The following is a 21,277-nucleotide window of genomic DNA, read 5'->3' as shown; positions in this document are numbered from 1 at the left end:
TTGATAATTCTTGGTTAAGGTTAATAAGTATTTTTCTGTAATGTACACATAAAATTTTTTTTGTTATTGGAGGTCTAATTAGAGATCCCCTTAAAGAGAGACCCATGGTCCAAAACGCTCACCTGAGTAACTAATGGTCATTTGTGTTCTTCATCAGCAGATTCTTCTTTCCATATACTCCTATGTTAATTTTTAATATTGCCTATTGTAGCTCCGGTCATGATTTGAACAAACTTGAATCTACACTAATTGATCATGCTTCCACATGAATATGATGAATTGTGGCCTCGTTTTTCTTGAGAAGATTTTTTCTATTTATTCCACATGTAAAATATATTAGTTCTTCTAACCTCTGGGGTCATGATGTGAACAAATTTTAAGCTACAATACCTAGCAACAACCTTTCCTCCTATTTATTCCAGTGTAAAACATTGATTGCCCATTGTGGCCCCCATGATAACCCACGGGGTAGCGAAGACGAGGGGGGTGTTATGACTTTAACAAATCTGAACCTACATACCTGACGGTGCTTTCATATAAATATGACTGAACATTGTTGTGTTGTTCTTGAGATAAAGATTTTTTTTTAAATTGTTCCTAAGTATTCTTATAATAAGTAAAACTTTGACTGTCCATTGTCGCGCACCATGATTTGAACAACTTTAATCTATATAATACTACCTGACAATGAATACGAGTGTTCGTGGCTTTGCCTTTCTTGAGAACATTTTTAAAGATTTTTCCTATATATAGCCATGGAAAATTTCACTTATAGTGGCCCCACTTTACCCCTGAGAACATGATTTGGACAAACTTGAATCCACACTGTGTCAGGAGGCTTTCAAAGATTTTTTTTAAGTACATGTATTTCTAATTATCATTTGATCCTCGCTCAGGTGAGCTAAAAAGGAAATAGGGCAAATTCGAGGGGTAGGGTCGGGTTAGAATTCATTGTTTTTTATAACCAAATTCCATGCACACTTAACCACATTACTCTGACTCCTCTTTGCTGCAACAAAGAAATGCCATTGTGTTTAGAGGGGGAACCAGCCTTTTAATAAACATTTTCAACAATTAAAATAATGTTTGGAAAAAATGGGGGGATGGGGCGCTTGACTCCTCTGGTACTCGGTGGTATTTCATGATACCCCATGGCCAGTCTGTTAGGTCACAAAGTAGTTTGGGTACTCTTGACAGAATGTCGATGATGCGTAACGCCAAATAATTTTATTTGAACAGAGACTTCGTATGATATTCCGGATAGCCACAATGCATCGGAAACTTCATAAAATGTTCTTATTATAATTAAAATCCGATGAATTTACTGATATTATTTTGACTCTTTTTCCCTTCTACAATTGAAATTAGTTTTCTGTGGGTAAATAAATACATCGATTTCCATTTTTTGACGATTTAGCTTCTTTTTAGAATATGCTCGAAAAAGACAAAACGTTACACATGAGTGATTTTGAATTAATAAGAGGAATATGCTACGTAATGGCCGCCACTGAGCTGTGTTCTCCCGGTATTTACACCCATGACCGTTTTATCCCATATCGACCCCACCTAGATGTGGATGTGGCCCACGCCCGGGTGATGAGTCCACCCAGCGAAACCAAGAACCACTCACTTTGGGGCAACGACCATCAGCTGCTTTACAGTGATGTTCTCGATGAAATTCTCGATTCTCCGGGTCAAAAACGAGTATTGCCCATAGCACCATGTCAAAGTCCGGATTCACAGAGTAAGTTAATTTTTTTTCTAGACAATAAGGCTTTGATTTTTGCATGCTGCCAGTGGTAAAGTAGGATCTGAAATGACAATTGTATACAATGCATGTATCTTCAGGATCTTCTGTGTCACCCACAGGTTGCCCCAAAATATGCTCCAGGAAGATGAGAAGAAAGGTGGTCACATCACCCAAAAATATACTGGATATGCCAAAAATTCGAAATGATTTCTGTAAGTAGGAATTTAGGAAATCTCTCAGATCTGTTGCAAAGCCATATGAACAATGAATCTCCTGTCTCTTGGCAGTTTATATTCTTTCTTTTCATGCAAATGTAGTTGAATTCCAGACAATTTGAAGGATTTGGTCTAGTCACTCTATTAAAATTTGTCACTTCAGACACAAATGTCCTTGACTGGGGACGTTCCAACAAGATTGTAGTTGCCTTAGAACAAACAACATACATCTGGGATGTCGATTCAAAGGTTTGCAAGAAAGTTAACATCGTCCCGGAGGATGAAACCTCCTCTAATTATGTGTCTGCTGTCTGCTGGAACAACGAGGGCTACCTGGTGGCAACTGGAGACAACCAGGGTCATCTGAAGGTACACATGACATTGCAACGTCTTGGGGAGGAGGACAATCTTGCAAACAGTTTTAAAACTCTCAAAAGATGTTAAATAATCACAGTATATATTTCTAGCGAATTACAAAAACAAACGTTTAAAAAAAAATTGAAAACATTTTTTCATATCACATCCCATATAGACAATCACTCAAATTAAAAAGAAAACGTCTCTTTTGATTTTTTTGAATATATGTTATTTGTAACTTATTCGAGTTTATGTTTGATTAAATCATTTTAAATCCTTCTGTAAGGTCTTCGATCCTGAAATGGAAAAAATAATACACGATTTGAACGTAGATGAGAAGACTACAATAAGTGTGATAAAATGGAGAAACAACGAAATCTACACGCAAGTATTATTAATTGAAGTATGGAAATTCATTTGAGAAAGGGGGGTTAAAAATAAGCACTCTACAACTAAGATTTTTTCTTTCAGGGGAGATCGCAAAGGGAGAGTTTGCCAGTACGATCTAAGATGTCCTGTTTTAGCTGGTAGACTAATTGGACGGGGGTTAGACATTTGTGGTATGGCACTGTCCAGTAATTCTCACGAAATGGTGACGGGTGGTAACGGGGGTATTGTGCGGTTGTGGGATCTGCGCGCGCAGCATTGCTTCAGGACGATTAAAGCACACAGTGGATGCGCTAAGGTTTATTAAATTTTTCAACAAGATTGGCAAAGTTGTTTCAAGACCAAAAATTCAATTAAACTCGGAACATTTTTAGATAAAATTATTTTACGAAATGCGCAGGCGCTGGCATGGTGTCCATGGCGAAGCAGTATCATAGCAACGGGAGGGGGAGCACAAGATGGGTACATCAAACTGTGGCAGATTCACACGGGGGAACTGATAGCGAAAATGTCAACCAAATCTCAGGTTTGGAAAAAAGTCGTTTGCAGATGTCATAGAATCTTGCACTATGATACGGAAGTACCGACAGAAATCATCAAAACTATGACGACAGATACATAAAACTGTATTGTAAGATTTATTATAAAAGTTTTTGAAATCTTTTTAGGTGTGTGGGTTATTGTGGTCACAAGAGTACCAAGAACTTGCTTCCAGTCACGGTTCAGTAACACCAGAAAACAACGACATTGTGCTGTGGAGGATGTCAAGATTTCAATTCGAACCCCTTGCAAAACTTCAACAGCACTTAGCACGCCCTCTACACATGACGCTAAGTCCTAATGGGACTACAATAGGTAATCATATTCTTCATACTTTAATAAGACAATACTCGTGTTTCCATTGGCATTTATATATTTCTATTTTGTCACTACTAACATAATCACTATTTTCACAATTTTCTTGATTCAAAAATTTAGAAAGTTCTACATAGCATGTCTGTACTTTTAGGCTAGGTGGTATTTCATATTACTTGTATGTTTATCAAGTATCGCCATATTTGTAGTTACTCGTGCGTATCGGTTTGATCTGAGGGAAAATGCACTCTTATGTCATTTGGTTTCCATAAATGAAAAAAGTTACGAATTTGCATGATTTTTTTCTAATAGAGGACAAGAAAGTCCGTCTTTCTCTCCTCTTCTCTATCACTTGTTTATTCCTGGGAAACAATTAGAATTTTATTTGATCACAATGTGGAACTGCATGCTTTCCTTTGTTATTATTTTATCATAAATGTATACATTATTGCCATGTTATGACAATTAGGAGGTATTATGGATTTTTCTGCAGCCTCCGCCGGAGTAGATGAAATGATGTGTATCTGGGAATGTTTTCCGGAAAATCGCGACAACTACCGGAAACAATCTTCGTCGCCACTCGCTCTGAATCAAGTGATCCGATGATAATGGTTACCTTGGAGACTTGCATCAAGAAAGCTTCTACAAAAACATTTTGATTGTTTTGAGCATGTTAAAAGCTGTTTGAATTTGTAAATATGAATAGTTACTGTGTTATAATTGTTACGTATTAAAAATTAGTGCATGTTCATTATTCTTTGTTGATCTTTACCTTAACAAAGTTTGTGTCTGCACAGAGTATCCTTCTATGTTTCTGTGACAAAATTTCTTGGCTGGACACAAAGGTTATTTAACTATACCCGTCTCTGGTCACGAAAAGAACCGTAAGAAATTCATTCAGTGGTCTTAAAGTGGCTTGGACGCAGATTTGAAGTTTGTATTTTCGCAAATTTTCTGTATAATATCATGACATGCCATAGCACTTCACAATGTCAAATGGGAGATTATACAATACAAATTGAAAAGATCGAACATTACAAGGTTTGACATGCCATACAACCTTTTGAGTTTATTTTCAAAGGTAAAAAAATATATCTCGGGAATAAACGCAAAACTTTCTCTTTAAAACGCGTAACTTTCGCAAAACTTTGAGTTTAAAAAGTGTGTGATTTACAGAAAAATCCTATCTTTATATACAGTAATTAAAGAAAGGGAAAGATCTTTTAAATTTTGCTTATCATAACTTATAAAGATACGTATATGACATAATGATAAACAAGAGGCCCAGGGGCCACAGCGCTCACCGGATCACATCGGCTAGGAAAAAGCACGTATCAGATCAGAACTGAAAGTTCACTGAGGTTGGGGGGGGGGGGGGGGTTGAATTTTAACCTCCCTGGGGATCATTGTTTGAACGAACTAGAATCTAGAATCTACATTACCTGAGGATGATTTCATATAAATATTACTAATCATGGCTTTGAAGTACTTAAAAAGAAGGTTTTAAAATGTTTCCCTATATATTCTATTGTAAAACTTTAGTCGGCCATTTTGGCCCCACCCTACCCCCGGGGGTCATGATATGAACAAACTTGAATATACCTTATATGAGGATGATTTCACCTGAGTTTCATCTTTCCTGGCCAAGTGGTTCTTGAGAAGAAGATTTTTAAAGATTTTTCCTATATACTCTTATGTAAAACTTTGATCGACCATTTTGGCCCCACTCTACCCCGGGGGTCAAGATTTGAACAAACTTGAATCTACACTACCTGAGGATGATTCCACATGAGTTTCATCTTTCCTGTTCCTATGGATCTTGAGAAGAAGATTTTTAAAGATTTTTCCCATATATTCCTATGTAAAACTTTGATGGGCCATTTTGGCCCCACCCTACCCCCGGGGGTCATGATTTGAACAAACTTGAATCTACACTACCTGAAGAGGATTCCACATGAGTTTCATCTTTCCTGGCCCATTGGTTCTTGAGAAGAAGATTTTTAAAGATTTTTTCCTATATATTCCTATATAAAACTTTGATCATCCATTTTGGCCCCACCCTACTCCCGGGGGTCATGATTTGAACAAAGTTGAATCTACACTACCTGAGGATGATTCCACACGAGTTTCATCTTTCCTGGCCAAGTGGTTCTTGAGAAGATTTTTAAAGATTTTTCCTATATACTCCTATGTAAAACTTTGATCGACCATTTTGGCCCCACTCTACCCCGGGGGTCATGATTTGAACAAACTTGAATCTACACTGCCTGAAGATGATTCTACACGAGTTTCATCTTTCCTGGCCCAATGGTTCTTGACAAGAAGATTTTTTAACAAGAGGCCCATGGGCCACATCGCTCACCTGAGTAGCTCTTTACCAGATTTCCACTCTATTTACATCTATTGTGGCTTCCTACCCACTCCCAACCCCCATCTTTATTTTAATATTTTAGAATCTACACTACCCCAGGATGCTTCCACCTAAGTTTCAGCTTTCCTGGCCCACTGGTGCTTGAGGAAAAGATTTTTCCAATATATTTCTATATAAAACTATGATTCCCTAATGTGGCCCCTCCCTACCCCCGGGGTCATGATTTTAACAATTTAGAATCTACACTACCCCAGGATGCTTCCACATAAGTTTCAGCTTTCCTGGCCCACTGGTTCTTGAGAAGATTTTAAAGATTTTTTTCTATATATTTCTATGTAAAATTTGGATTCCGTATTGTGGCCCCTCCCTACCCCCGGGGTCATGATTTTTACAATTTAGAATTTACACTACCCCAGGATGCTTCCACGTAAGTTTCAGCTTTCCTGGCCCACTGGTTCTTTAGAAGAAGATTTTTAAAGATTTTTCCTATATATTTCTATGTAAAACTTGGATTCCTTGTTGTAGCCCCTCCCTACCCCCGGGGTCATGATTTTTACAATGTAGAATCTGCACTACCTCAGGATACTTCCACAAAAGTTTCAGGATTTCTGGCCCAGTGGTTCTTGAGAAGAAGATTTTTTAATGACACCACCCTATTTTTGATTTTTCTTGATTATCTCCCCATGGAAGGGAACCTGGCCCTTTATTTTAACAATTTAAATTCCCCTTTACCCAAGGATGCTTTGTACGAAGTTTGGTTAAAATTGGCCCAGTGGTTCTTGAGAAGAAGTTGAAAATGTGAAAAGTTAACAGACAGACGACGGACAATAGGTGATCAGAAAAGCTCACTTGAGCTTTCAGCTCAGGTGAGCTAAAAACGCCATTAATTTTTCTAATTCATAATTATCTCCCCTTGGAAAAGGGTGTGGCCCTTCATTTGAACAAACTTGAATCCCCTTTACCCAAGGATACTTTATGGCAAGTTTGGTTGAAATTGGCCCAGTGGTTCTTGAGAAGAAGAAAATGTGAAAAGTTTACAACAACAACAACGACAGACAAGGTACAAATTTTGATCAGAAAAGCTCACTTGAGCCTTCGGCTCAGGTGAGCTAAAAAGGAATCTTTGGATTTTAAGAATCCGCGTTTCCGAAGTTACTATAATTAATTTATTCAAAACTCTAATCCTCCTTCAGCAAGTGGTACGATTTCATTAAGTTACCTTTACACATGTAAACAATTAAAAAACAAAAAAAGCACCCCCAAACTTTCCTGTGTATTGCATAGCTAGCTACTACTCGTCATTTTTCGAATCTTGTGCCATTTTCTGCTCCTGTAATAGTATCTTGCGGCAACTACAGTCGTTTGGTCAGTTCCGGATTTTGGCCAGTTCCGAATAATTAGTAATTTAAGGACTGATAATTAATAAATTCAACGGCGTAAAAATAAATTGATTTCTATGGTAAGAAGGCTTATTTATGAGTGTTTGAATTATGTTAAGTTATGATTTTTTGCCCTCGGTTTGGTTTCGTTATTGTAATTGAAACAGTCGATATACTTTTACAACGCAACAAATATGAATCACCGCGACGCATAAGTCTGCAGAAAAACCTTTGTAGATACATAAATTTTTCACATAAAACCACGTTCCAGGTATCAAAAGTAAGTTTGATATGTACTCTAACATATACTAAAAACTTGTCAAAAATAAATATTTAGAACACTGTAAGATATTGAAATATTTTCGTGTTCTTATTTTACCAGTTCCGAATACCCATTTTAAACACTATTATAAATTCACTCTACGTTGTTTTCTTCATTGTAAACGTGACTTATTATACCCCTGCTTGAAAAACAGGAAGAAGGGGTATATAGTAATGGGATGTTTTTCCATCCATTCATCTCTACTTCCGTCCGTCCGTCCAGCTGTACGTCCGTCCATCTGATATGCTCTTGGGTATATTCATTTCTTATTCGCAACCCCTCTTCTACCACTGAATGAAGTTTAATGGGGCTTCACAGAATTTAATGAGTCTTTCACAGAATCTTTGTTTAACAGTACCAAAGTGCACCTATTTTATTTTTGGATCAGGCACATAATTCGGGCTCCCTGAGAAAAACATAGATGCTGCCATTCTTTGTAATATTGAAAGGTATATCCATCTCTTATCCGCAATTCCTCCTATACCACTGAATAAGATTTAATGATACTTTCACAGATTCTTTATTATATTGTGACATTGTTACCTTTTATTTTACTTTTTGATTTGACACTTATTTCGGGTCTCCAAGAGCAAAACATATACTTTGTCTTAAATTATCATGAAGGAGGTGTGGGGTATCATTAAAATGAGCTCAGTGCCCACAGTACCTCTAGTTTCTCTTCAACCTTTGGAAATACAAATAATTTATTGGTAAGCAATTAGTTTAACTTTTCTTAGGCATGCCAATGGATAACATTTGGGACGTATAGTTTTTAATTTAGGGTTGAATTTGAATAAGAATCTCTAGGCTATCCGGAACACGTCGGCTTATTCGTAACTGGTAAAATAGACACCTATGGTAACTTGCGAAATAATTTTTTTGGAGGGAAGGCTGAATTTTTATGAAACAATATTTAATTCCACAAGTCATCGAACTACCTTGACAAAACACTTAGATTTTGAAATAATGCCTAGTATATCTATAGCACCACCGAATCGGTTTCTTATTCGGAACTGGCCAAATAACTGTATTTTTAACCCTGTCTGTCCGTCTGTCTGTCTATTTATCCGCAGATAATTTAGCCTTGTCCATAACTTTTGTTCTCATATTTCAAAGGTGTGTATTCCTTGTGGCAAGACTTTTCTTTGAGTTCCAGCATTTATGACCTCTTGGTCTTGACCATTTACCAAACTTTAACCTTGGATATAATAATTAAATGGTGTGTGCTAGTGCATTCATGCTTCGCATGTATATTTGTGTAATAAAACGTTTGAAAATATTTTTGGTTATTTTACCTTGCCCCTTTGAATATGACTTATTCAAAAAACAAACCTTAGCCAGTTTTTTTAACAGTTAAAGATAGGGCTTTCATGTTTCAAAGGTATATTCCTTGTAACAAGACCACCCGTTGGGTCCCGATAATTTTTACTCTTTGACCTAAGATATTGACATATATGTGTACTTTTAAAAAATATAACCCTGGTCATTTCTATGTTTTTATATTTCCCATGCGTATTCCTGGTGAAAATCCCTTGCAATGCTAGATCATTCAAACAAGAGAAAATTGGGGTTTATGCAAATGTCTAGGTTTCGTTGCAAAATCTTCACGTTTATTCACAAAAGTTTCTCATTTATTAGCGAAAGTTTTGGGTCATAACGCGAAAAAATCGCTTTTCTTCGTGAAAGCTACGCGTAAACTTATAACGCGATTTTTTTTTAACTACGGAAATGAGCTCAAATGAGTTTCGTATAAATATATTTACAATTGCAGCAATTTGAAGAATTTTATGTTTTGTTGAATTCTACACCACTTGTATACGCGTGTAAATTGTTATTGGTTTGTAGGTGTCAAACATAATTGATTTTTTATCATTAACCATGAGAATTCAAATTATTCACACAAGGTGCGACAAATGCTGTTGTAATGTTGAGGTGGGTAGAAGGGGGCGTGGTTCATCGATCAGCTGTTTGGTATATCAAGAGTGAACAATGGCAGAGAGGGCTGTCAGTGATTGTCAGTAGCTGGATCTACTCACTTTATACAAGGTAAATTATTTTTAACAGTTCCTTTTCCCTCGTGAAAAGTTTCAGTCCTTGAAAGACTTATGACATTGCCAACAGGAACATTTATCCGATGTATTTGGAATAGCAGACGAAAATGTCACCATCTCTGAACATTTAGACGAAAACTTTATTCTAAATATCAAAATAAGTAAATATTTTTTTTACAACCTAATAAATTGTTTTTAAAAAGTTCTAAAAAGTTAAAAAAAAAAAAAAAAAAAGAAAGCATATCTATTCCAAACCAACTGATATTTTAAAAAAGTATTTGACGCATTTGTATGATATAATTACAGAAACTAATCAACTTATGAATAAACATAATTCCTCTTAAATACCATGTCATCGTGCTAAAAAAATTGAGAGCTTAAAAATTGCTCTAATGATTTCTAAACGTTACCAAAACTTAATTCCCAGCAAGAAAATATCTGCTAAGGTCCGTCGTCATAAAACATACTTAAGTCTAAGAATGTTCTCAAGTCTGAGAATTTTCTCAAATCCAAAATTCTCAGACTCAGCAGCCGTCATAAAAAAGTTGAGAAAAATAAAAATTCCTTAAACTCTGTTTTATTCTCAAATTCTTAGCTGAGTAATTCTCAAGACTTGAGTTGAGAATTTTTTTTGAGAATTCACAAAGTTTAATGACGGCGGAGACTGGATTCCCTTCTATAGTTTCAGACGTGGACATCATCAACATGAAATAAAAAGCTTAGAATATAGATATCAGTCATATAAGATATAACCTACTCAAAATTATTAAACTCGATGTCAAGTTATTTTGACCTTGAAACACGTATTTCACTCTATTTTTCTGAGGAAGTTTTGTGTTAGAATTAATGGAAACTACATCACCCAAACGCTGTCGAATCTTGTATATTGCATATTGTGTCGTAGACAAAATATGAATGTCGAATATTATATCATCTATGCAACATTTTTAATTAGTAAAATAAAACGTTTTTGTTTATTTGACTGAATTTTACAAGGACCAGGAAGGGGTGGGGGTTGGGCGTAGTTAAATGTCAATCCTGAACCTGCAAAAAGGCAAGCTACATTCACAATAAGATAAAAACACAATTGGAAGAGGAAGAGGAAATACTTGCGAATTGTAATTATATCTCCTATCTAAAATTACTTTTTCTTGCTACCATATCCTTACATGTAATTTTTTCTTTAGACCATGGAATTCATTGAAAAAAAAAACAAACTTCAATACGATAGAATGACCTTGTCAGCAAATCTATCATTTAGTCAAACGCTGAATGTTTTTCAACGAGGTAATTTATTACAAACAAGTTGGTGAAACAAGAACTTTATCAGTTATACGGTCTATAACAGTCTGTTAGCAAATACAATTTATCTTGATAAAGTGCTAAACTTTTAATGTAATTGTTAACTATTATTTACACACTGAATGAATTGATGACGGATTTTCCCACTATTTCCCGATTATGACAAGGAACACATGGCGAGTGTGATCGGTCGGCAAGGGATGCTCTTTCCTCCATGGCACCAGATCCAACCTATGTTGTTTTAGAGGTTCGTTTGCCCTGCTCCTGGTTTTTATTGTTTTAATTGACTTTTGAGCTTGAATACCGTTCATAAAATTATCTCATACTTCAAATAATTCTGGAATCTTTCGGTAGTGAATATGTTTTTTTTTCACCAGAAAATAACATCAATACTGTCCGAGCCGAAGCCGTTTGTGATGATTACACAGGGACTTTTTTTAAGACAATATAAATGATAAGTAATATTATTTTATTACTTTGAATATGTAATGTATATGTTTTCTTTTTAAATGAACATCATCGTTTTTCAGGTGCTAACACAAAGCGATATGAAAGGTGTAATTTGGTCCGGAAGACTCGCCTGTATAACCTTAATGACTATATTTGTTATAGGTAAGGTTAATGCATGTTATGAGAGTTTCTTTCCCAATATAGCCGCAAAGAAGATTATTTATTCTATAAAATTCACAAGAAATATTGTATTTTTCTTTTTATAGGTTTAACTGAGTCACGAACGTTATCAGAAGACAATTTTTACCCTGGATCACATGCTAAACGTAACTGTAAGTATAATTACTATATATAAAGGTAATTAATTTGAGTATAATATAGCGTAAGTCTGTAATTATCGGATCATATACATGTGTAGCAGTGATGAACATTTTATTTAATTGTGTTCTTTCTTATTTGTTAATGTATGTTGTATTTTTCTTCAGCATGGTGGAGCAAGAAGTCATTTGGTGACGATGTTGTGAAATTAAGTGGTAATCTTTTTCTCGTTTTTTAAAGGAGGTCATAAAAAACTATCTTTATAACTTCATAGGCATCATGGTCAGAACCCTCCCCTACTTATTTGCACATATATAATATAGACATTGAAAAGAGCCATAGCTGCCTTACCGACGACACTGCCGACTCAAGTATTTAAAAGGAAATCACCTGTTTCTATTTATAGATACATATACCTTTTCAATTGAAGATCAAACTACATGTATGTAATCATTTGTGGACCAGTGTTATATTTTCATGGTTGCAAGTTTGTTACATGACAATTATTTTACTTCTTCAATCCTCATATTCTAAACAAGATTTTTAGAAAATTTTAGAAATAGAACAAGCTAGCAGCTATGACTTTAGGTCATTAAAATAGTTTAGAATAGTCCGAAAAATCTGACGTTTTTCTGGCTTTTTTACGATTTTGATATTTTACGCGCCAGGAAAATGTAAGAACTGGCGCCATTACGAAAACTGGAAATCGCCGCCTCCAACCGGAGGCGGCATTCAGAGGTTGATTTTCGATAATTGTAAACCGAATTAAATGCTGAATTCACATATTATCAATAGTATTACACCTTAAGTACTCACCAACATCGTTTTTATGTTTCGTTTATGAAATAATATAATCCGATGAACACGTTTTATCTGACTGTTGAGATTTGTTTTCATTTCGTGCATTTTAAAATCGTGCGAGTTCTGAATCGGAATGTGGAGTGGTAATTTCTATTCATCGATATTGGTGAGTTCTAGGAGCATTGTGCCATTGATAAATTGTGATTTCGGCATCTAATTCGGTTCCCAACTATAGAAAATCAACTTCTGGTGGAGACGGTGAAATTCCCAGTTTTCGTAATGGCGCCGGTTCTGACGTTTTCCTGGCATGTAAAATATCAAAATCGTTAAAAAGCCAGGAAAACGTCAGGTTTTTCGGACTAAGTTTAGAACTGTTTTTTTTTTAACCGAGATACTTTCAAGGTGCTATGTTGTATTATATTTCTCTTACATTATTTACACATGTATTATAAAAAATAAATAAAAGAAAACATAGGAAAAATGCACAGAGAAAAAAAGAATAAAAGCATAGATAAGAAACATAAACTGTGAGACTCGAACTCGTGAGCCTTATGTCTACAATCCAGCAATTCTTTTTTTTTTATCTTTTATTTACAATCCAGCAATCATAACTCTACGCCACGAAGTCATTGTATTCGGATGGACAAAATTAAGACAGATTGTTGAATCTTAAAATAATTTTGAGAAGAAAAATTAATACATATTTTCAACATTTTCAATATGAAGACCACCTTTAACCAAAATTATCTAAATGTAATGAAGTACAGTCGTATCCAAATAAAATTATTTAGAAGTTGTTTTTCTGGTTAAGGGTGGTCTTTTGCTACAGTTTGTCATTGTTTAGGGGGATACCTCAGTATTTACTATATTCTCCATATAAACTGAACGATTTTTATATCTATCATATGAGGGAACTTTTAATATTTGAATATTATTTTTGTGTGATTTGCTTTAAGGCATGTATAAACTGACGTTGTATGACAAAATTTTGGTTAAACAATGTATTTAAAAAGTCACTACTAGAGTAGGCGAAAGTGGCTATCAAATGCGCTATGGCTCTTTGGGCTTACCTTTTTTTGTTGCTTAAGCCCCCACCCCCAACTTCCAATTACCCCACCCCCACCCCCAATTTCAATTTTCTTCTGGCGCCTATGGGCTTACAATTATAATGCTCCTACGAAGAGAAAATTTAAATCACTGGGGCAGATTAATTAAAGTTCATATTGGTCTACTTTGGTGATCCAATCATCTCAATAAAGTGTTCTCATTTTGTTTCATTTGATTTTCTTCTAAGTGTGGTCATATACAAGTCTTAAACCCAATATAGTCACCAAAATCTATGTCAACAATGCATTTCTCTTTTCTTTTTTTAGGAAACAGAATTTCTGAAGATGGTTGTAACTGTGAGACTTCTCTAAGAATTCACAGTATGTACATATTTACCTTTTTTTAAAAGAACATGTATGATGTATCTAAAAATAACAGATATTGTTTCTAAAAGTAAGTTACAAAATATGACAATCTTATACATATAATTTTGATATTTTTTTTTTTGTTATTATTATTTTTTTTTTTTTGGTAATACAGAATGCTATGCTAGACATTGTGTGACGGCCACTTTTGTTTGCAATACAGAATGCTATGCTACACACTGTGCGACAGCCATTTTGTTACTTTTTTGTAATACAGAATGCTATGCTACCCACTGTGTGACGGCCATTTTTGTTTTTTAATACAGAATGCTATGCTACACACTGCGTGACGGGCTTCCTCCACTGTTTACGTAATGCAGTCAGTGAACAACACTACTCTATATGCCACGAGGAACATAACCTGTGTCTGTCTAAATGTTACAGGCTGGAGGAAGACAACTTCTGATTGTCCAGTTCCTGACTGGACAAAATTTCTCATTTCTCTTGACATTAATATTGTAATATTGCTATGAATGTTATGATTTGAAAAATAAACTGCATTTTTTTTTTGATTTATGTTTAATGTAACATTAAATCACAAGACTGTTATTTTTTTGTTGTTGTAAAATTATGTTTTTCAAAGGATTTTGAATAAATCTTATTTTTCACAATTTTCATTTTATTTGTGTCAAAATCAGTGCACATGCATTTACTTTAACACTTTTATTCAACTATACTGTTGAAAACACACTCAATAAATACTACCTGAATCATAGGATATTTTGGAAATGTATTAAAATATCACAAAAATTACTTTGTCAAATCTTCCATAGGTAGAATCTAACACAGAGTTCTGCTCATGCAGTCAGATAAGCATGCAAGCACCTTTCACAGGTCAGATACCTTATATTTGTACATGTATAAACAGTTCAGTATTTCTTATACAGGAATGATAAATTTCATGTATTATTATTCCCCATCCTGATATCTACATGTACCAAACAGCACTAAGTTATAGCACTGTCTACCACAACCAAGAAACTTTTAGTTCCTGTGCTTGAACCAAAGTAGCATACATGTGGAAGCCTTATCCATAGATACTATCACTCTCCAAACAGCATAGCGGTGTAAGTGTCTATCCCCATACTTTATTGTAGCTGCCCTTTCTTCCTTTATTTGAGGTTTACATACATACAATGTATATAGAAATTGTCATTCTCCAAACAGCATACTGTGGACAGCAGTGTAGGTGTCTATGCCCATACTTTGTTGTAGCTGCTTAAAACACTTGTGTGCCAGATTGATTAATGCTTTTCTTCCACTCAACATCATTTCTCCATATAGATAAACACCCATGCCCTAAAGAAAAAAATATCACATATTTTTATCATAAAGAGCTTACTGTGAAAGAAACATATCCCAAAATTTAGTATGCAGATAACCTGTCCTCTGTTATTGTTGTGGATGAAGATATTTTACCAAGGACATGCCCCTTCCCATAATTTTACCACAAAATACTGTAGACCACAGAGCCAATTACCATTGTGGCCTCTAAGTGTTTTACAATATAAAATATACATTAGAAAACAAGTTTGTGTTACAGTCGTGTCCCCTTTTTTGCTTGCTGTTAAATACTGTAAACGTATTTCATTTGGCCTTGTATTCTTTTTAGCTTTTTTGGCAGAAAATAAAAACTTCTGCTAATTCAAGTACAACACTAAATATATATACTTTAATAAGAACATTCAGAAATGCGCTAAATCAAATCTACGCTAACTTGTTCAAAAATCAATATCTGCCAAATAGCTAAATATAATACATTACAGTATTCTATTAGGCTGTTTCCCCAAAACTGAATTAGTTTTCCACTGGCCCATTACCTGATGATCTATAAGGAAGTCCTGAATATCTTTGTAAAAACTACTGCTTCTCTGTCTGCACTTTATTATGAGTTCACACCATCTGTGTTTGATCTGAAAACATATACATTGTACTTGACCTTCTCATACAGGGACAATGACAAAATCAATAACATGACCAGCTTTAAAAATAAAATTTGGGGTCTAAAAATAATTTTTGACCATGTTTGATTTACTTTACTCTTAATTTCATCAATTCACTGACTAACAGACTTCAATATGACAAACCTCAGCATTGCAGGTTTCTAGGTGATACTTTTTCTTCAGACTTGATAAACCAAACCATGGAATCTCATTTTCATCCAGAAGTAATTCTAAGAATAATATCAATTCATCTGGGCTGCACTGTAAAAATAAGAAAGGAGTCAATCTTTAAACTCTGTTGAGTGCACTAAATGTTTTCTTGCATTGTACAGACATGGAGTTAACAGAAATCTATGTTTTCTTGCACATGAAAATAAAATTCTATATGCGTACTTACATCCTTTAATTCTGCAATTATAGTAGACTCAGACTTTCTTTTCCTATAGCTTTCACAAAACAGATCAACCTATTCAAGAATAATATTTAAGCTATAGAGTGTACAGAGAAATTGAAGAAGTCTCCCTTTCTGAATGGTCATCAATGGGATATCAAGTTTACCTGACTCTTCACATTTTGCACAGTTTTGCTTCCTTTCTTTACTTTTTCTATCATGTCTGATACTGCCTGCAAACAAATAAGAATTTGTTATTTTTATGTCTTAGAATGAACATTTTCCTAATGTTTAAAAGGTGTACATAATTACACGGCAATGATATATATACAATGTATAGTGGAGTATGTTTTCCTCTACCAATGATGAAACAAATTCTGTTAATCCATGCTGTCAAAAGATTCATCATTTAGAGTTTAAAAAAAAAAATCAAAAATTCTGGATTAGACTTACTGATGGCAAACCTGAGCATTCCAACCAAACAGAGGACAATTCTGAAGCAGTCAGCCCAGTTGCACTAAAACCAAAGTTAGAAAGATAATGCATTTGATGAAAATTGAGAATTTAAAACATGTATTTTCTATATTGCTTTCTTTGCCTGTAGGTTTAAATAATACTTACGCTATTTCTTCACATTTATGGATAAAAAATTGCAGGACCTCCTATAAACATAATCTTTACAATTATTACTTGACACTCACATGTAAAATATACACTATAGTTTTATCATGTATCTAAATACACAGATTGATAATCAAATTCTTTGGAAAGTCAAAGAATGTTACCTGAGAGGAAACCAGTTTTCCATGAAACTGCTGAACATATTTTCTGAGACATTCTAAAAATTTCGCAGTTCCAGCTAATTTTTCCAAGTATCTAAGTAGGAAATATCCCTAAAAATAAGATAAACTTTATAATACATAACTAATTTATTGACAACAAAAATTCATTACTTTTAAAGTTTGGACAATTTTTTTTGTTTGGCTGGACAAGCATTTATAAAATAAAGAAAAAAACAACACTAAAACTCAAGACTGAACTTACTTTGAGGTAGTGAACCTGCAAGTATTTCTTCTCGGGGTTCATTCCATTTTTAACAAATGTTTTGTTGCTTCCTGACTCAGTACAATCTGGTCTGTGAAAAGAAATACGTATTTGAAAATTTTGTGAATATGAATAATACAACATTCTGTATTATGACCAACATTTTAATCAAAATCAGTAAAATCATCACATCTGAATGTACCAATATTAAGTTAAATACAATGTATAATGCTTGCACACTTGAGTGTTTGAAGGGTTTCTTCTGTATTCTGAATTTCAGCCGTCAGGATGCGGAATTTAATGAGGTCTCTCAGATCACGGATGTCATCCTCCTCCTCTTCTGAAATTCTCCCCAGTCTCTGTTGAATTAAATCAATAACCCTTGTAATATTATTGTTGTCTTACAGTACTCAATAAAGAGCTTTCAATATACACTGTAAATGTGGTTATACATGTATTGAAGGGCTTAATGTTTGATGATATTGATATTTTAGGAATATGGCAAAGGAAAATTTTGATGATCTAATAGTATTTTTTTTAAAAATGTCCTTTAATTAAAAAAGAATGCCAAATTTGAAAAGTGGAAATTTCAAAGACCTTTTTAAAGTCAATTTCATCATCATTTTTACATCATCAATGTTTCAACTTTTTACTTACTCGTAGCACCCTGAGGTGTATAATGTCCTCAAAATAGGTACAGAATCCTTCTGTCAGCCATTCCTCAGTCCAGTCCACGGGGCCAATCACAATACCAAACCAGGTGTGACAAACCTCATGAGCGAGGCGGTAAAACATGGATAGGTCTGTCTGTAGGAGGGACTGGGATAAGTATAGAACACTGGGGCTGAAACCAAATTTTATACATCAGTAATGATTACCCTTTGTCTAGAAATAACTTTATAGGTTATAAAATATTTATGCATTATGGATTTAAACACATTTGGTTTACACTTTACCTTGCCATTCCTAAACTGTCAAAAGATGCTGGTACTATCAAAATTTCCTGTCTTTTCATTGGATGTTGTCCAAGAACAGCGGTAACCTCCTCTAGACACAGTGGAATGTACTGATGAATGGCATTCATTGAAGTCATCAGAATCTCAGGACCAAACACACGATAAGGGATCACTTCACTATAAGACCCAAATACACATTGCATGGTGAAGGATTAAGTCTCTAGAAATCCTTAATATACTAGGCGAAATAACAGATAACTTTACTAAAAATCTCAAATATACAGTAAATGGAAAGGGATGACACAAGAAATCCCATATGTTTACTGGTACTCATGATTGAATTATTTTTCAATTGAAGTCTTTCAAAATACAAAAGTGCAGTGGATTATATGGGATCTACTGGTACATGTACACATGCAAGAATTACCTATGAAATGACACAAAAATTGACTTGAGAAATGTCAAAGAAATGTATAAAAATAATGTACTTTCTCAGGTACATTTTGATTTTCACAAAATCTTGTCTTACTTCTTTGGTGTCTCTGGCTTTTTACATTCTTTCCAATGTCCAACAGCAAGTGAAAGAGTTGAACTTGGCATGGGAAAGGAAGTCCAAAAGTAAAAACATTCCATTTCTATAGAAAACACTCATACAGTTACATGTACATAAAACTCTTAACCCTTTCCATGGCAAAGATTTTAAGCATTTCTAGACAAATTGATATTAAGATTTCAAAGCATTTTTTTCAGGTATTTCTTGTAATTATTGTACATACCAACGTATATATATTCTGAAAGTAGGTATTGTTTAGCTTCTGAAAATGATTATAAAAGATATAATTTCAGTTGCCATGGCAATGAAATACACAATAATTGTAATTTCCAAAAATAATGTTCATTTTGGTTTTTCTTTGCTCAGTTAAATTTATTTAGGAATATTTTATTGTTATGTTGAAAATCATGAGTGTGTTGTACATTTTTTTTAAAAATCCAATTTAAAGTATTTTAGAGAAATGGGGTAGGGTTTAAGGTACAAGTAAACATCGCTCGAATAGTGCACAAAGTTTAAGTCAAGCTAGCAAAATACTGGTACAACCAATAAAAAAAATTTCTGCATATTATTTTATCGTAATTATGTTCTCTTTCTAACGGTACAAGAATTATTCTGATATTTGCAGTATTAACGAAGTTATGAATGTTTGAACACAATAAACTCGTTTTTCAAGTAAGATGCGTAGAAATGCGTATATGCCATGGAAGGGGTTAAACATTACTGGTCATATTAGAAGGATATATTTTTTGTGTGTAATTTCATCCAGTCTTCATTAACTCTTAAATTCCTTGAAATGAAATATATATAAACATTAAGATTAAATGTAAATTCAAATATTAGATTTACTGTTTTCTAATTGTTTTCTCTGTGGATTGTGATCCCCACTCATGATGACAGTCATTCCCTGGGGTACATAAATAAAGGCTTGCCATGTCGCCAGGGCCTCAGGAACATCTTGACTAGGAAACAGTGAACGGTTGTTGATCCAGTGTCCATGTGTGTACACACAGTCACTACAAACATCAATAACACAGTCAATACAACATACAGACATGAGTGTGGATTATTTAGTGCACCTTATACATCATAAAGATTCATTTACTGTAATGTGATACCACTCAATATTCTCTAGCAGTGTTAAAAAGAGTTGCATATATACAGAACACCAACCCAATGTTAGAGATATAAAAAATATATTACATTGTGCAAGTTTTTAAATTGTTCAAAGTGATCATAGAACTACTGTAGAGTATCAACTTTACTATTATATGTACTTACTTGCCATCTTGATCTTTTGACCATTTTAGAGAATGTCCATCTAAAGTTTTATATGAAATATTTATTGCCCTCAACTCATTTTGATCTTTTTTACAATCAGGTACCTGAATTTTTAAACACTGGTCTCCTAATTCAAATTTGAGTGGCGTGCCAGTTGTTCGAGTATTTTTTATTAAACAGTCTGGTGAACTAAATGTTTCTGAGTCAATGCTTGATGTCACATTCTCTTCTGAAACATTTTGTATTTCCAACTTATGACAGTCTAATATCAATGTGAAATCCTTAATTTTAGTGTCACCTTCATTGTTAAAATTTTTGCTGGATAATTTTTTTAATATTTGTGTATTCTCAAATGCCTGAACTGAACTTTTCATTTGTTTGTTTGGAGACACACCAATTTCTGACTCAGAGAGGGGTCTTTTGTCAAGAAATTGAGTTTTTCCAAGATGTGCACTAGAGCTCCCCAATTCTGATGTTTCTTTGCTTACATGTTGATACGACCATGATGACTCAACAGAGTTATGAAATTTCGGTAAATGCAAAAGTGGTTCATCAGTTTTTACAGTCTCAGTTAAATTGGATTCCTGAACTACATTAGAGCTCTCTGGGTTATAAGAGTTGGAATCTCTTTCACAAATTTCATAATTTGAACTATTGGAGCAGATGACATGACAAGAAACACTGGGCTGCTCAGTCTTGGGATTACTTTCAGGTCGCCGAGTGAAAAAGACAGTTGTACTGCCATGAAAGACTTGATTTTGAAGATCACAATGCAGATTAATTACGTAATGATGCACGTGTATTTCCGATATGTTTGCGGACAGTGGCAGGTCATATTCTCTTCTCTTTTCAATATTCTCATTCATCATTAACTTTGTGAATGAAAAAAAAATGTTTTAAAAAGAATTTATCACATTGTCAATTAAATTTACTAAATGATAGATTTAAAAACTTAACATATCTGAAAAAAAATACAATGACAACTTGTAAATCCTGAGGTAAATCGTCCTTCTCTCTCAATTCTCTGTCAAAATAATGAAAATTTTCATGAACAATATACTGGAAATACACATTGCGTTATA

General features: G+C 34.2%; 3 protein-coding genes across 4 annotated transcripts; 2 read left to right on the top strand and 1 right to left on the bottom strand.

The window, feature by feature from the left end:
• The first annotated feature begins 1,469 nt into the window (after positions 1-1,469).
• Positions 1,470-4,315, top strand: LOC134273116 (cell division cycle protein 20 homolog). 2 transcript variants are annotated; one of them, XM_062755302.1, is made up of 8 exons: positions 1,470-1,744; positions 1,870-1,962; positions 2,129-2,334; positions 2,609-2,706; positions 2,794-3,007; positions 3,110-3,235; positions 3,378-3,564; positions 4,058-4,315. In XM_062755302.1, the coding sequence occupies exons 1-8, from the start codon at positions 1,498-1,500 to the stop codon at positions 4,168-4,170; spliced, it is 1,284 nt and encodes a 427-aa protein (XP_062611286.1). In that variant the 5' UTR covers positions 1,470-1,497; the 3' UTR covers positions 4,171-4,315. The 2 variants fall into 2 exon arrangements, with proteins under 2 accessions (XP_062611286.1, XP_062611279.1); XM_062755295.1 differs by having other exon boundaries at positions 1,849-1,962.
• A 7,213-nt stretch (positions 4,316-11,528) lies between these two features.
• On the top strand, positions 11,529-14,531 carry LOC134273105 (uncharacterized). Its single transcript, XM_062755287.1, has 5 exons — positions 11,529-11,601; positions 11,706-11,771; positions 11,925-11,972; positions 13,932-13,985; positions 14,297-14,531. Exons 1-5 carry the CDS (start codon positions 11,538-11,540, stop codon positions 14,434-14,436), a joined length of 372 nt encoding a protein of 123 aa, XP_062611271.1. The 5' UTR covers positions 11,529-11,537; the 3' UTR covers positions 14,437-14,531.
• Positions 14,532-14,700: 169 nt separating this feature from the next.
• Positions 14,701-21,187, bottom strand: LOC134273475 (aminopeptidase O-like). The gene is made up of 15 exons (XM_062755677.1): positions 20,196-21,187; positions 19,764-19,930; positions 18,894-18,999; positions 18,365-18,541; positions 18,066-18,252; positions 17,649-17,767; positions 17,409-17,499; positions 17,150-17,257; positions 16,986-17,026; positions 16,818-16,881; positions 16,532-16,597; positions 16,371-16,439; positions 16,118-16,234; positions 15,851-15,943; positions 14,701-15,329 (listed from the first exon to the last, which is right to left on the bottom strand). Exons 1-15 carry the CDS (start codon positions 21,062-21,064, stop codon positions 15,183-15,185), a joined length of 2,421 nt encoding a protein of 806 aa, XP_062611661.1. The 5' UTR covers positions 21,065-21,187; the 3' UTR covers positions 14,701-15,182.
• Between the last annotated feature and the right edge of the window lie 90 nt (positions 21,188-21,277).

The sequence above is a fragment of the Saccostrea cucullata genome, unplaced genomic scaffold, assembly GCF_032062105.1.
Source record: "Saccostrea cucullata isolate Sc308-1 unplaced genomic scaffold, CSIRO_AGI_Scuc_v1 ctg31, whole genome shotgun sequence".
NCBI classification, from domain to species: domain Eukaryota; kingdom Metazoa; phylum Mollusca; class Bivalvia; order Ostreida; family Ostreidae; genus Saccostrea; species Saccostrea cuccullata.
This window is presented reverse-complemented; position numbering and strand designations above follow the sequence as displayed.